The following is a 16858-nucleotide window of genomic DNA, read 5'->3' on the forward strand; positions in this document are numbered from 1 at the left end:
CTTTGATGGTTCCTACATTATTCAGTATTACAACTCAGTAATATAGTATTACAACCGTATTACAGCTTGAGGTTTAAATTTTTTCTTCACTTCTTTTGGCTTGAGAAATGCTGAGTGTGAGGTTTAAATTTTTTCTTCACTTCTTTTGGCTTGAGAAATGCTGAGTGTGTCCTTCCCTTTTGGTTTTCTAACTCCCTGGTTTTTCCACATTTCATTTTAATACTTTGCTTTGTCTGCTTGAGCCCTTTGAAATCTTCTGTTCAGTTCTTTTATTTCATTGTTTCTTCCTTTCTCTTTAGCTATTCTGTGTTCAAGAGTAAGTTTCAGAGTCTCTTCTGACATCCATTTTTCTTTCTTTCCTGTCTTTTTAATGTCCTTTTGCTTTCTTCATGTATGATGACCTTGATGTCATCCCACAACTTGTCTGGTCTTTGGTAATCAAATTTATTTTTGAAGTATTGGCCTGTGGTCTTGTTCTGACTGACAATGATTGAGCTTTTATTGACTCTTTCCACAGATTTCATTTCTGAGTGTGTTCTTTATGGTATATGCTTAGAAATAGAATTGCTAACTCATAGAGGACATAGATGTTAAACTTTATCAGATAGTGCAAAATTGTTTTCTGAAGTTGTACTCATTTACCTTTCTACTAAAAGTTCCTATTGATCGACATTCTCACAATAGTTGGTATTATTGGACTTTTTAATTTTTGCCATTCCAGTGGATTATGAATAGTATCTCACTTTACACTCTACTTATAAAATTGAACTTTAAAAATAAGTTTATGGGCCATTTGTGTTTTCTTTTTTGTAAAATTCCTGTCCTTGTCCTTTGCCTAGTTTTTATTGGATTGTCTGTTCCTTTTTTCATTTCCTATATATTTGCGTATTCTCTCTTTATTCCTGTATCAGTCTCTTATCTGTTTTTACCGTGCTACTTCTTTAGACACCCAAAGTAGTTTGATTACTTTCCTGCTACTGAAAATGCTAATGGAAAGTTAAATCTGAAGTCAGGTAGGAAGGAGAAATGCAGGCTTTGATTGACAAAATGGATCTATATTAAACTTTAAAAGATACTCATCCCAGTGGTTTGCAAAAACTTTATGCTTATAAATTACTTGGAGTTATTATTAAAATGCAGGTTGCAAAGCATTACCCCCTCTGCATGATAGACCTCAGTTGTTATTGTTAGATGGCATCAAGCTGGATCCAACTCATAGCCACCCTGTGTGCAACAGCACAAAACACTACCTGGTCCGGCGCCATCCTCACAATTGTTGCTCTGCTTGAGCCCACTGTTATAGCCACTCTATTAGTCCATCTCACTGAGGGTCTTCCTCTTTTTCGCTGACTCTCTACTTTACCACGCATGATATCCTTTTGCAGGGACTTGTCCTTTCTGACAACATGAGTACTGGGCTAGACAACAGGAGTACTAGAGTATATGAGTACTAGAGATGAAGTCTGGCCATCCTTGCTTCTAAGGAGCATTTCGGCTGTACTTCTTCCAATAGGGATTTGCTTGTTCTTCTGGTAGTTGATGGTATATTCAGTATTCTTCACCAGTATCATAATTCAAATATATCAATTCTTTTTCAGTCTGTCTTATTCATTGTCCAGCTTTCACATGTGTATGAGGCTGTTGAAAAGACCGTGGCTTGGGTCAGTCTTAAAAGTGACATGTTTGATCTTTAACACTTTAAAGAGATATATTGCAGCAGTACATTGTTTGATTTCTTGACTGCTTCTCAAGACCTCAATTGTTGTTTTGGTTGTTAGGTACCGTCAAGTCAGTGCCAACTCATAGTGACCCCATGTACAACAGAATGAAACACTGCCCAGTCCTGTGCCATCCTCACAATCCTTGTTATGCTTGAGCCTATTGTTGTAGCTTCCATGTCAATGCATCTCTTTGAGGGTCTTCTCCTTTTTCACTGACCCTCTACTTTTGCAGGCATGATGCCTTCTCCAGGGGCTGGTTCCTTCTGATAACATGATCAAAGTAGGTAAGATGAAGTCTGGCCATTCTCGCTTCTAAGGAGCATTCTGGCTACATTTCTTCCAGGACAGATTTGTTCATTCTTCTGGAAGTCCATGGTATTTTCAGTATTCTCACCAACACCATAGTTTAACACCTCAACTAATGTCCTGGAATTTGCAGTTTTAACAAGCACTGCAGGTGATTCTGAGCTTTGCTGTACAGACAGAAGATAAAGACTTTTAAAACTACCCCTAATGCCTAGTCCCTGGGCTGAATCTCTCTAATATATCTGTAATCTTCTCATTCACAATTACCTTCATATTACCCTCAGCTAGGCCCTCTTCTTGAGCCTGGCACCCTCTCATCTCTTGCTGGGGCAACACTTTGCAATAGTGTCTAGAACCGGTGGGGTTTTTTTGTTTTTGTTTTTGTTTTTCATTTCTAGTCTGGCCAAACTTGAGTTAAGGCTCAGAGCACCATCCAGATTCTAATAGATCTGTACCATTTCTTAGAGCAGTAGAAACTGACCAAGCCACTTGGATTCTTGGTTTAAAGTCCACATATGAAGCAAGATCTGAGAGCATATTGTAGAAGAGTGGACATCCCTGGGTGTTGCCAACAGTTAAGCACTTGGCTGCTAACTGAAAGGCTGGAGGTTTGAGTCTACCGACAGGGATGTCAAAAGAAAAGGTCTGGTGATCTACTTCCAAAAAAATCAGCCATTGGAAGCTTGTGGAGTACAGTTCTACTCTGACACACATGGGGTTACCGTGAGTTGGAATTGATTCAATATGATAGCAGGTGGTTTGGTTTGGGTTTGGTTTGTAGAAGAGTACATCTTTCATAGTAGAACCAGACCTCTCTGGGACTCCTCCAACTCAGGTACAGAGGTTCTTCCTCAGGTAGGTAAATTTTCAGATTAGAACAATAAGTTAGTTAGGCAGGGAAAGAGTCCATAGAAAGTCTAGACCTTCATGTGAATTCTGGGCAGTCCTCCATCGCTCAGGCTGGCACCAAATCTGAACACTCTCACTTTTTTGCCCTATTGCTGTTGGCCAGACTAGCTTATTTCCCTTTATGCCAAGTCTCAGGGACAGCCCTGCACCACAGATGATTTCTAATAGAAATACTATTAGATGCTATGTTCCTATTTTCTAAAAGTTGTAGATTTCCTTACATCCAGATGAATGTTCTAGGATAGACCAACTCTGTTTCTCAGAAGACCATGAATGTGCAGGATCTTTGGTCGCATATTAAAGGATTTTGAAGATAGGACTGAGATTCTTTTTTTTCCTTCCCAAAGAATGGGAGTTGTCATAGTAGAAAGATAAGTTTGCTGTTGAGGACATTTTGTAGCTGAAGAGAAGAATTAATTGAGTGGATATCAGGCTAATGTTTTCAAACTTTTGCAAACTAATCATGGAGTAGACTCATAAAATGTTAGCTTTGCATGGTCTTTTGCACGCATTGCAAGCAATCACCTAGGGAAAGATATAAATAAGAAAACTGAATTCCAGGAAGGTTACATGTTTTGTCAAAGGTATAATGCTGATTGGTGGCTGATTCCTTTTAATCCAAAATGTGATTATTCTGCAACTTTCATCTTATTAGGTTCTGTCTAGAGTATAGATCAGGAGCTGACAGATTAGATTACTAATAGACATGGGCCAATTTGAAATCTTACTAGAGTAAGCTATGTCTAACTAATAAAATATTATCTTTGTTTTTCAGGACTAAAAACTGAAAATTGTGTTGAGAATATAGGTAAGATATGCTTTTGCTTTAAAGTATTCTCTCTGTAATGGGAATTCTATCAGTTATTTCTCATAGGCATGGGTCAGGCTATCATACTTCAGGCTATCACTTTCTCAAGGCCAAATTATGCTATTGAAACTGCCTTTTCAGGTGGAGAGTCCTGGAACCTCTGCTGGTTGCTGTCTGCCCTTTCCACTTCTCCACACCCCACACACATACTCCGTGGCATTTTCTCAAACACTGCATTGCCCCAGACCTGGGGACCAAGCTGGTCTCAGCATTATAAGAGCTGAGGGACTCCTGAATGCTCATGTGTCTTCACACATTTCCCATATGATTCCTGCAGGGAGCTGGACTCTTGAGAAATGAAGGCCTATGGCTCAGTGGGGGAGAATGGGGTGACAGAATGGTAATGTGGTCAGTCTTAGCTTCATCAGGGGAAAATAGGAGGGTGTAACAAAATAATTTGTCTCAGAGGGACCATAGGAAAGATTTGGAAAGGTAGGCAGGGGATTCTGAAAGTACTCAGGAAACAGTATTATCAAATAGGCCCCACAAACTTGAACTAAAATAATGCCTTTTGCTGGTGAATGCTCAGGATGGAGCCTTTTGAGGATTTCCTTATTAAAAAGTTTGAAAGTAAGAGTCCATTTCTTGCTGTTTCTCTGCTAATTTTCTATTAATTCTTCTTCATGTAATTCAAACAAATCCACATCCATCTTTGAGACTTAAATGTTATACTTCCCCTAATAACAATTTGGTATGTAAGCCAACACAAATCTTTATTATTAAATATATATAAATAGAACAAACCTGACATTCACATCTAGCATAGTAAAATATAATGAAAATATGTTTGTATTTCAGTATATTTTCAGCCCATCTATGTCTACAGTCCTGGTGAGTATGCTGTGGTTAAAATAATAATAATAAATCCTATTTTTTAAAAGATAACTTCTTCCTGTTTAGGAAATTCAGTTTTTAACTGAAGAAAAAAAGTACTTTGCAGATATAAAGTAGTGAGTTGGCAGATGTGAAAGAGGAGAAAGAACCTTTTCTGGGGACAGTTACCTCCCTGGAAAGAAGCATTAGCTCTCCGGAGACCTGAACAGTGTGGAGACCCTGGGGACAAGAGTGGCGGGACCTGAACAGCTAGGCCTTCTTGGCATGGTCTGCGGACTTGTTAGGTCAGCTCTCTATTCAGTCACTGAGATTAGCCTTTGACACTAGACATCCAAATGAAAATACAAATCTTAGTCATTTGCATCTCTCAAATATCCTGATGTTTGGTATCATTTGACTGAAATACCTAGGTGTTAAGATGTATTTCTTCCTCCCTTTAGTTACCACTTAGAGGATATGGCTCAAATCACTTCTTTGTGTGTAAGCCCCTTAAAATGTGTTTGGTTCATGTGGCTATCTTCTTTGTTCAAAAGGAAAAAAAAAAAAGTTGGCCTTTCCTTAAATATGCAATTTGATACTTGATATTTAGAGAGAGATATCCTATCCTGATAGAAGTGAAGCATTTCATGTTCCTGAGAATTTTCTTAGCAACTCCTCTTCTTATTGGCTATTGTGCCAAGTTCTACTGTTTCCTTCATGGGGACCTCAGCTAACTTTTCAAGATAGACAATTTTCTGGTTCCTTGAGATCCCCAGGAGGCTAACTGTATGTGACTTCATTTTTTGTTTTGTTTTGTTCAGTAAAGGGGGCCAGAGGAAGGTTTCAACCTATTAGTCAGGACAACATTTAGACCCTGACTGACACTTAAATTTAGTAACAGTAGTTTGCTGGATGTACTGACTGGGTCTTTATGGCCATATTACCTGAAAATAGTTTTTGCTGCATCTGTAGTAACTCCCAGTTCTTTTGCTCCAGCATTACAACTAATAATGTTTCTTTTTTAACTTAGATGAGAAAAACCAGAAGCTTGAAGACTCTGGTAAGACATTTTCATAAGCTCTGAAGGCTTACATTTGCAAAACAGCTCCTCTGAGGGGTGAGAATTGGTGGGACTGGCAGGGAAAGATAAGTGGAAAGAAGGCAGAGCCCACCTTAGCTTCCTAGTTTGGTATATCAGAGATGCTCCTGGGTTTCAGAGAGAATTCTTTAAACAACAACAAGAACAACAACACACACACACAAAAAAAAAAAAAAAAAGGAAAAAGAGCAGCTCTATGTCTCCTGTTAAACAATCCTTAGGTCATTCCAACCTAGCAGATACAGGAAGTACATGAGGAACTTGTTCTGGAAAAAACATTTTCTACTTTACATGGATAAAGGAAGGTATGACCAATTTTATTCTACAAACTCTTGTGGCCCAAGATTTTGGGAGTGGCAAAAGAAATGGCATTGCTTCTTTCTAAGTTATTTCTAAATACATTTATTTATGTATTTATTACTGCCTCCAGCAGTCTGAGTAATAGATACTGTTAGCTATATCCATTTGATTATCTAGTATATTCCCAAATACAACTCAGCCCCAAGGGTTTTCGTTTTTTTTTTTTTTTTTAATGATATTACTCAGATGTCCTCAGGGGTACAGGAATATTCTCATAAATTACTAGTGATGTTATAATTTGGGTCAACTTTTCTGGAGGATAATTTGATACTATATATTATTAGCCTTAAAAATGTTCATACCTTTGGACCCAGTTATATCACCTTTAGATATTTGTCCCTAGAAAATTAGAGATGAACACAAAGATTTGTGTAACAAAAATGTTATCATGGTCATCATAGCAAATATTTAGAAATAGCTTTAGTGTCCACCAGTTGGATATTGTTAAAAGAATTAAATAATGTCCATACTATGACATACTTAACAACTTATAAATCATGTTTTGAAAAACATTTATTTATTAAATGATATGAAAAAGTACTCACAACAGTAAATATAAACAGGATATAAAACAGTATGTAGACTATAATATAAACGTCATAAAAATTTATATGCACATATATGTATACATAGCAAAAAGATTGAAATACACTGAAATTGTTAAGAATGAGCATCTCTGAGATAGGAGATTGGTTTTAATTTTTAGTAATTTCCTACGTTTTTTTCCAAATTATCTATAATTATATTACTTTTATAATCAGAAAATGTTGTTACTCTTTTTTAATATACCACAGTGACTCTGGATCCTAGTCTTTGAACTGAATCTAAAAAAAAAAAAAAAAAAAGTCAAGAACTGTTTGTTTAATCAGGAAGAGATCCTAGGTCACGAGCCAACTTCTCACCATAAGTCATTCAGACTTCAGTAGGTTAAATCTCGCCTTCTCCCTTTTCACTCTGCTTCCTGCCATCTTGCAAAGCTTTGTTTTCCATTGTAAATAGTCAAGTATAAGGTTACAATAATTTTCAAGCTGATTGCATTTTTCATTAAATAGTTATTATTCTCATCCTCAGGAACAGAAAGCCAGGAGACTGCTGTCTTACCTGGTAAGTCATCTTTTTACTTACTGCCATTGAGTCGATCTGACTCATAGCGACCCCCTCCTTCGGTTTCCAAGGCGGTTATCACTACGGAAGAAGATCGTCCAGTCTTTCTTCCGAGGAGTGGCTGATAGGTTTGAACCGCCAGCTTTCTGGTTAGCAGTCATATGCCTTAGGCACTACGCCACCAGAGCTTCTAGTTATTATTCTCATCCTTAGGAACGGAAAGCCAGGAGCCTACTGTCTTATCTGGTAAGTCATCTTTTTTACTTATTCTCTAAACTAGCTACAAGGTTAGAAGGAAATATGAGAGGACCAAAAACATCACTGGGCTTGGAGAGTTTGAGGAATGAGTTAAGCCAGAACATTGGAACTCCAGTTAATAATGGACTCAGACATACACATAATCCTGAAGATGGCTCAGGACCATGCAGCAGTTTAGTTTATCTTGTTATATATAAGATTGCGTGAGTTGGAGCCAACTCAGTGGCACCTAACAACAACAATTATGTTCTGGACAATGTACCAAACACTTTCATGTTCTCACTAGTCACCTCACTTACTACAAATCTACAAGGTAAGTATTTCTTTTGCATAAATAAAGAATTGAAGCTCAAAGGGATTAAGTAGCCTGGCCAAAATCATAGAGCTAATAGGTGACCAACCAACCAGAGACTTAAACTCTGTGCTGTCTCATTAAAAATCTATATACTAGACTGCCTTATGAAGATGAAGTTGGAGAGCTAGGGGCTAGATCATGGGAGAAAATGAAGAATCATTAAATAGTACTTTTTCTTGTTTTGTTTTCTTTTTCTCTTTCTTTCAGAGTTAGAGATGGGGAAATACAGACAAAAGGGGCATTGACAATGCAACATAACTGATTAACTAATATCATTTCTGCCTTTAGATATGAAAAACTATGAACCCACCCAAATACCTGGTAAGGCATCTTTCTGTTTACCCTGTGGGCCCACATTTGAGGGGAGAAGGATGCCTAAGGGCATTCAAGAGCATATTGTCAAGAGGCTATTCAGTATTTCCCTCACAACTGCCTGCCCAACCATTGTATAAAGATTTAGCTGGGAAATAAAGTAGGGAAAATGCCTTTCTCCCTAGCATATATGTGCCAGGGGAATGGTATCTCTGAAGCAAGAAAGTTAGTTCAGCCGGGGACATGAATGAGGGCCAGGCTGTGGGACCAGCAAGCATGCAGAGCAGCGCTTTCCAAGGTCTACAGCTAAAGGCTCTGCTTGGGATTTACTCAATAGAAATCTCAGCTTCTGCGGAAGCTGACTGTTAGCTTTGGCTAACAAAGACCTCAGCGTCTGGGATCTGCAGGTAATGAAATAGTGTACTCCTGGCATAGGCACAGACTCAGTGAGGCGCCATGGCAGAAGGCTTCCCTAAGCTTGGTTTGCATTTTCACAGTGAAGTTTCTTGTAGGCCGAACTTTTCAGTACAAATCTGGTAAAGCTACAGGGCAGGAGGACCTTTGGGGCTGATATCTCTTGAGCTCATCATACAAGAGTTTGAAAATTGTGCTCACTGGAGCAAACTGCAAGTCACTGAAAACTTCTTTCTCATTTAGGATCGAAAATTCCAGAACCTATTTCATTACCTGGTAAGCAATGATTAGCTGCCAATTTGGGGGATATAGACATAATTGTCACAGTCAGGAATGCAGGAGAACTAAAACCCCCTGAACCTAAGTATTTTGCACAAGATCATGTTAGTGAGTGAAGGGTGCAGGTCTCTTAACTTATGACCAAATGTCCTTTCCTCAACATTGGTGGTTTCTCAAGTGTATTTTTAGTGTATAGACAATGAGAGATTTAATCTACCTTTCGGGTAACACCTTGTAAGTGGATTATTAAAAAAGTATAAGACTGAAGCTGAGGGCAAAACCATTAAGGGAACTTGAGCTTCTATGGCCAGAAAAACTGAGCCATGATTTTAGTCAGGTTCCTCAGAAGAACCTCAGAACTTATGCGTACTAGGGAGGAAAAAATGAAAAGCCTTCCAAATTTATTATTATGTTTTTCCCCCCAAGACAAGGAGAAGTAGGAAAAAAAAAAAAATAGTGGATGGGAGAGCCTAGAAATGGGAAATCTAATGATCCCTTCTTTAGCCCTGTATCTTGACATTCTGTGGAGAGCAGTGACACTTCTCTGTGCTTCATCTTTTCTCTGTGTCATTTTTCAAATGTAGCTGACATCTGTCATGCTTGCCTCACGGGATATCTGTAAGGAGTATAAAAACAAAATCACAGGGTCCAAGACCTTATCTAGTATTTAAATTCTTTCTCCTGAGGTGATGGAGTTCTTTGGGGAAAAAAAAAAATATATATATATATATATAGAGAGAGAGAGAGAGAGAGAGAGAGAGCGCCAGCCAGCAGGGTTTTTTGTTATGGAAATGGCCATTTGTTAAAGAAATTAGACTTTTAGCATTTCCTAAATTATACCATGGGAGCTCTGGTAGCATAGTGGCTAAGACACTTGCCTGCTAACCAGACAGCTGGCGGTTCAAACCCACCAGCCACTCCTCGGAAGGAAGGTTGGGCAATCCTACTTCCGTAGTGATACTGCCTCGGAAACCCAAGGAGGGGTCGCTATGAGTCGGGGCCGACTCGACGGCACATAACAACAACAACAACAACAAATTATACCATGGCTGGTGTAAGCAGTTAATGTGCCTGGCTACTAATCGAAAGGTTGGAAGTTTGAGTCTACCTCAGAACATTCCAGAGGTATGTCAGAAGAAAAGCCTGGCAATCTACTTCTGAAAAATCAGCCACTGAAAACCGTGTGGAGTCTAGTTGTTCTGTGGCATGCATGATGCTGCTGTAAGTCAGAATTATCCAGCCACACAGTACTGCACTTTGGCTAACATTATTGTCTATGGTAACTGTATGCTGTGTACAGAAATAGCATGTTCACAGTTAGTTACACAAAGCATAGATGCAGTCTCAGAGAGAGGTTCCTGCAGCAAATCTTCTACATTGACCGAGATTGGCACACAGTGTAGGATTTATTTGGCCACAACTTTGAGGTGAATCTCTAGTGACACTGATGACACCTGTGTGTCCACAACTCTTTGGCTTGCTGCACCTGTGTTTGCACATTAGGGACTTCCTAGGCAGTGTGGTTGTCTGAAAGGTAGCTGCTGAGCAAGGTGTGGGGAATGAGTGTGGGCTGTGTGGCTTCATGAGGTCTCTCCTCCACAACTTTCCTCTGGGTGACTTTGTATATAAGTTACTTTTCTGAGTCTCTGCTTCCACATATGTAAAATGAGGAAAACTTATGTTTTGTAGTTCTAATTAAAGACCTGAATAAAGCCTGTTGCTTTTGAGTCAATTCCAACTCATTGTGACTGCAGTAGTTAAAGTGTGTGTTAACTTGGCTGGGCTGTGGTTTTGAGTGGCTTGGCAGCTAGATGTAGTTATTCCTAATGTTGAGATTGTAATCACCTCCATGGTGGAAACTGCTGTGAGCAGCTAAGTAGTTGAGAGGAGTTACCTTTGGAATGGAGAAGCTTTGAGAAATATTTCTAGCCTTTTGGCATATTTGGATCCTGCATTTGGCTGAGTTCTTATCTCCAGTGCCTGGACTTGAACCAGTGGTGTGCTATGTTTTCTGCCAATCTTAGATTGTGCCATTTTACCTGCCAACTTTGACTTCATCATCCTCAGCAGCTCCTGTAGGTCCCTGAGTGAGGAGATGCCTACAACTCCAGTGGGCCTGTATTAAGAGACAGAGCTGAAGGTGAAAGTTGAGGGGCCTTCACCTCGCCCCTAGAGCCAGCACTCTGAATTTGGACTTTTAGCTTCCTAAACAGTAAAAGAATAAATTCCGTTTGTTAAAGCCACCCATTTGGAGTATTTCTGTTATAGCAGCACTAGAGAACTACAATAGTGACCTTAGAAGTCATGTGGTTTCCATGGCTGTAATCTTAATAGAAGCAGATTGCCACTTCTTTCTCCCATGGAGTGGCTGGTAGGTTTGAACCATAAACCTTTTGGTTAGCAGCTAAGTGCTTAACCACTACACCACCAAGGCTCCTTGAAGTAAATGGCAGTTATCTTTATTAATATCGGAAAATCTCTTTCTCATTTAGGAATAAAAGTGGTACACATGGATGAAAAACCTGGTAATTATTTTATCGGGGGTGGAGGCATCATGGGGTTCCAAGTCCTTTTCCGTAACCATTTGGTTAGCTCAATCTTAAGAGGTTTAGGAAAAATGCAGGGACATACAGCTTCTTACACCCCAGCGTGCAAGCCAGAGGGGGAAATTGTTGGTAAGTCCTTTCAGTATAAACAACAGGCTGCTAGGGCTCTTAGGGCCAGGCAGAGAAGTCACTTGACCTGAAACCGGAACAGTTGGCTTTCCAGGTGCACCTCCATTCCAGAATGAGGCAGTAGGCTTCCAGGATGAGCTAGCTACCATGAGGGAATCTGTAGTCACAGGAATAGCACCATTAAAGAGGTGTGTGAGAGTGAGAACTGCACAGCACGGTAATGTCAGGCCAGCCATTCTGTGCTCCTTACTGGACTTCCTATTTTCTCCAACAAAGAATCTACTAGGTTTCACTGGAACTATGCTGTAATGTGAGCTCTGGTAGCATAGTGCCTAAGGCACCTGACTGCTAACCAGAAGGCTGGCGGTTGAAACCCACCAGCCACTCCTTGGAAGGAAGGTTGGGCAGTCTACTTCTGTAGTGATATTGCCTTGGAAACCCAAGGAGGGGTCACTATGAGTCGGATGCAACTCGATGGCAAATAACAACAACAACATGCTGTATTGTGCCCTCTCTTGGATGGCTCTGTGTAGTGCAGACTTTTAAAAGTGCAGCATTAGACATACTTACACAGGATGTCATTTAGACCCTTGAGATAGACAGTGTTTTTGACACTTCAGAGATGGAGACGTGGAACATAAGAAGGTTAAATATAAACTCTTATCTTTAAAAAGTATAAAAAATGAGAAATTAATTTTCCCTCAATAAAAGGAACAAAGTAATCTGTAAGAGGCTAGAAAGCGACAGAACTAGGACTGAAGTTTTCCATGTTTTTCACTAGCCATATTTACTTATAGGAAATACACCTCTATCCCGGACTTCTAGAATTGGCATTAGGCTTCAAAGCTGTCAAAATGTGATAATATTGTAGTATTTCAGTGCTGGGCACATACTTGGAGGTAGTATAGCATAGCAATTAAGAGCAAAAGCTTTGAAATCAGGGACTGCTACTGCTGATTATCTCTGTGATGTGTAAGTTACACCTCAAAACATTTCACAGATGCCTGGAGGGATATCAGTGAAATATGGATAACTGTACCTACCAAATAAGATTGTAAGAAATAAAGGCGACAGTATAGGTTAAAGTATTACACAGTGCCTGACACATAGCAACAACAACAAAAAAAACAATGCACTGCCATCAAGTCGATTCTGACTCATAGTGACCTTATAGTAAGCACTCAATAAATGGTAGTAAGCACTCAATAAATGGTAGGAATTAATACTGTATTTGGGCTTCTGGGTTCAATACAGATGAAAAAATAATAGCTTGTAAACAAACTTTTAACTTAATGGAAACATGTACCTTAAAAAAAAAAAAGTTGAAGGGAGCAAAGGAGTAAAAATTCATCCTCTCCTCCCAACCCCAGACATATCTCTAAACGTACTCCTCTGCCCCATTGATCCTTAGCCGGCCCCTCAGATTCACCCCCAGAGATAACCAACTATGCTTAATCTCCTTAATTAGGTTATTTTTTTTTCTCTTCTGGATAAATAAATTTACAATTCAATTAACTCATAATCTGTTTATATTTTAGAAGGCAAACGTCAAGGAATTATCAACAGTCCTAGTAAGAGCTACCTCATTTCCTCAGTTGATTGTTTCTGCAATGTAGAAAAAATTAGATATTTATGTTCCCCCACTAATAAGCTTGCAAAGTTTAAGGCATCATAATAATAGACGATACCTAAATGCTTGTACATATGTGTGTGTATGTGGTAGAGGCAATTTGATTTTGTTTCTTAACTATTTTCACCTTTATCTAGAGCCTGTACTAACTGGAGCAGTGGTTCTCAACCCTGTCCACCCAGTACTCCCTTCTTATAACAATTACACATTTCTTACATTTTGTGAAATAAATCATAGAGAAGACCTGTTCACACCCATGAAAAATCAATCTGACTATAATTTATAATAAAATTACTCATACTTTAATGTGTAAATGTTTAGCCTATGTCTAAACTAGAAGACTTAAGGAACCAGACAGATGATTGTATTTCTTTATACAAGTAACTTTGGATTTGAGAAAAGAAGCTATTCCACATAAGAAAATGAAAGCAGAGAAATATAGTGGGTTCTAGGTAAAAACTAATACATTCAAAATACATTAAAACTGTCCCAGAATACTTCATTTTAAGTGCTGGATTTGATAATTATAAATAGGTTTTTAACTTACGTATGTGTCTAGTAGTGTGTTTGAAAGTTGTGCAGGTAGTGGGGCAGTTTTTCATTGTGCAAGACAGTCCTGAACACTGAAAGATATCTAGCCCTCTACCTCCACCTGTTTGTTGAGACAATCAAAAAAATAACCTGACAAATTTCAAATCTGCCTCTTAGAGGCTGGTCCTACCTTCTAGAGAACCACTGTCCTATAGTAACATACTAATGCGTTAAGTGCATCTGCCTGTTTTCCCAGCTGTGTGCATTAACAGCAATGCATGTAACTAAGACATTTTATAAAATGTACTGGTTATTTACTTTTGTTTCATCTATGAAATGTAAGTGATGATCCCATTTGGATACCCTCCTGTATATTTTAACAAAAACACAGCTTAAATCAGTTATCTAAGTGTAGTGTGAAACATCATTCTGAGATGGATGTACTCCACTGCTTTTCTCCACCAGTTCAGATGGAAGGGAAACAGCTTCTCAGAGCAGTGTACGTATGGAGAAGAATACAAATATATACATATATATATATATATATATATAAGTATATAAATATACACACACACATACAGGGGCTCTGGTGGCATAGAGCCTAAGGCATTTGACTGGTAACCAGAAGACTGGCGGTTCAAACCCACCAGCCACTCCTCAAAAGGCACGTTGGGCAATCTACTTCCGTAGTAATACTGTCTTGGAAACCCAAGGAGGTATTGCTATGAGTCAGAATTGATTCAATGGCAGTGAGTTTAGTTTTTGGTTTTTTTATATATATATATGTAGTTTTTTTTACCTGTTTGCAGGACTTAGTGGTTAAAAATATAGCTATAGCCAATTGCATTTGATAGCTATTCAAATATGCTTATGAAATTTACTGTTTTACTTGAAATAGAAGACAAAATTTCACTTTGCATAAATAGAAATTGGAAGTAGAAAGTCTCTAAGAATCCCTAGAGAACTTGGACAACAAAAATAATTGACTCAGCTGTTTAGATATTAAATAAAAACATACTACCGCCTAAGGAACTTTATTAGGCGTATACATTGTTTCAGTTTAAAAATACTAGATAAAACCTTGATCACCATGCCCTGATCATACATAAGGCTATATAGCCTGAAATCTATAATAAACCAAAAAAAACAAAACAGACTCACTGCTGTCAAGTCAATTCCAACTCATAGCAACCCCTCCTTGGGTTTCCGAGGCAGTATCTCTATGGAAGTAGATAAACTGGTTTTATTTGAAAATTGTTCCTGCTTAGAAGTATTACAGGTAAGTCTTTATTTAGTTATTCAGGATATATGGTACAGGTAGAGGATACTTGATACTCATAATGACTCTGCCAATGACTGTGTGTTCTCATTAACAGCTCCAGGCCCACTTCCAGTTCCAGTTCCAGGGCCCAAAACCCATCCCTCTGCATCCTCTGGTGAAGTGGTCCTTCCGCCATTTGGGACAGTCATCATTTTCATCTGTGCTTCTGCCATCTTTGTTGCTCTGTAGTTTGAGATACAGTCTTTAGTACTTGAAATACACTACAGGGATCCTACAGGAAATCATATGGATAATGTATTTTTCACTTTTTGGCCAAAGTCTCTTGATAAAATGAGAATTGTTTATTTGTTAGTCATTTTACAAGTTCAGAAAGTCCAGAGAGGATCTGTCATACAATTAACTTCTCTCTTATTTCTGTATTAATCTTATGATTGCAAAACAAACCAAAAAACCTGTATACTTCTGTTTGAATTCAATAAAAAACTTTAAGATTATTTAGATATGATTTCAGTAAAATTGTGTTGCTAGGTGCCATCGAGTTGTCTCCATCTCATAGCAGCCCTATGTACAGCAGAACGAAACACTGGCTGGTCCTGTGCCAGCTTCACGACCCTTGCTACATCTGAGCCTCTTGTTGTAGCTACTGTGTCAATTCATCTTGTCGAGGGCCTTCCCCTTTTTTCCTGACCCTCCACTTTACCAACCATGATATCTTTCTCCAGGGAACAGCCCCTTCTTACAGTATGACCAAAGTAGGTGAGACAAAGTCTGGCCATTCTCCCTTCCAAGAAACATTCCAGCTGCACTTCTTCCAGGACAGATTTGTAGTTCTTTTAGCAGTCCATGGTACTTTCAGCATTCTTCACCACCACAACTCAAAAGCATTGACTCTTCTTTGGTCTTCCTTATGCATTGTCCAGCTCTCACATGCATATAAGGTAATTGAAAATACCATGGCTTGTGTCAGGTGCACCTTAGTCTTCAAGGAGATAGCTTTGCTCCTCAGCACCTGAAAGAGGTCTTTTGCAGCAGATTTGCCCAATGCAGTATGTTGTCTGATTTCTTGACTGCTGCTTCCATTGGTGTTGATTGTAGAACCAAGTAATACGAAGTCTTTCTTTGACAACTTCTGTCTTTTCTCCATTTATCATGATGCTGCTTATTGGTCCAGTTGTGAGGATTTTTGTTTTCTTTGTATTGAGGTTCAATCCATACTGCAGACTGTAGTCTTTAGTCTTTTTCAGTAAGAATTACTAGATATTAGAATTACTAGGTATTGAAATGTGTACTACTAACAAATCTGTCCTGGAAGAAGTACAGCCAGAATGCTCCTTAGCAGAGAGAATAGCCAGATTTCATCTCATCTACTTTGGTCATGTGTCAGAAGGGACCATTCCCTGGATATCATGCTTGGTAAAGTGGAGGGTCAGCAAAAAAGGGGAAGGCCCTCAATGAGATGGATTGGCACAGTGGCTGCAACGATGGGCTCAGGTATAGCAAGGATTGTTAAGACTGGCACAGGACTGAGCAGTGTTTTGTTTTGTTGTGCATAAGGTCGCTATGAATCAGAGCTGACTCAATGGCACCTAACCCCAACAAAATAATAATAATGATAGTGATTTTAATACCTGAATTAGTTTTAAAGATATTCTACTCATCTCTTTGAAGGCTCAAATTTTAGTTTCATTCCTCAATCTCATCTTCTCACATTATATGAACATTTTATATTTCTGTAAACACAACAGTTAACAGTATTTCACACTCATCATCTCTAATGTGAATTTTGCAAGTTATATAGTATAGTACCTTTTAATCACTGAGGTATTAAGTGGTTTAAAAGAGACAGAATAAGTCAAGGACTTGGTAACCAGCATTTACTTTACACTTTGCCAATGTTTCAAAAAAGATTAAAGGCTGCTTTCAAAGATAGGAAAACTAATAA

The 16858-nt window shown here is 38.7% G+C and overlaps 1 protein-coding gene across 1 annotated transcript in view; it reads left to right on the forward strand.

Moving 5' to 3' along the window:
• ART3 (ADP-ribosyltransferase 3 (inactive)) overlaps positions 1 to 15144 on the forward strand; it is a 32660-nt gene extending 17516 nt beyond the window's left edge. The window contains exons 3-10 of the mRNA XM_007949032.1: positions 3712 to 3744; positions 4603 to 4635; positions 5648 to 5677; positions 7148 to 7180; positions 8082 to 8114; positions 8763 to 8795; positions 13012 to 13044; positions 15011 to 15144. Of these exons, the coding sequence (XP_007947223.1) occupies positions 3712 to 3744; positions 4603 to 4635; positions 5648 to 5677; positions 7148 to 7180; positions 8082 to 8114; positions 8763 to 8795; positions 13012 to 13044; positions 15011 to 15144 (362 nt within the window). The remainder of the gene's footprint in view (positions 1 to 3711; positions 3745 to 4602; positions 4636 to 5647; positions 5678 to 7147; positions 7181 to 8081; positions 8115 to 8762; positions 8796 to 13011; positions 13045 to 15010) is intronic.
• The last annotated feature ends 1714 nt before the right edge of the window (positions 15145 to 16858 follow it).

Source organism: Orycteropus afer, unplaced genomic scaffold, assembly GCF_000298275.1.
Source record: "Orycteropus afer afer isolate SDZICR_OR568_19922 unplaced genomic scaffold, OryAfe1.0 scaffold00235, whole genome shotgun sequence".
NCBI classification, from domain to species: Eukaryota; Metazoa; Chordata; class Mammalia; order Tubulidentata; family Orycteropodidae; genus Orycteropus; species Orycteropus afer.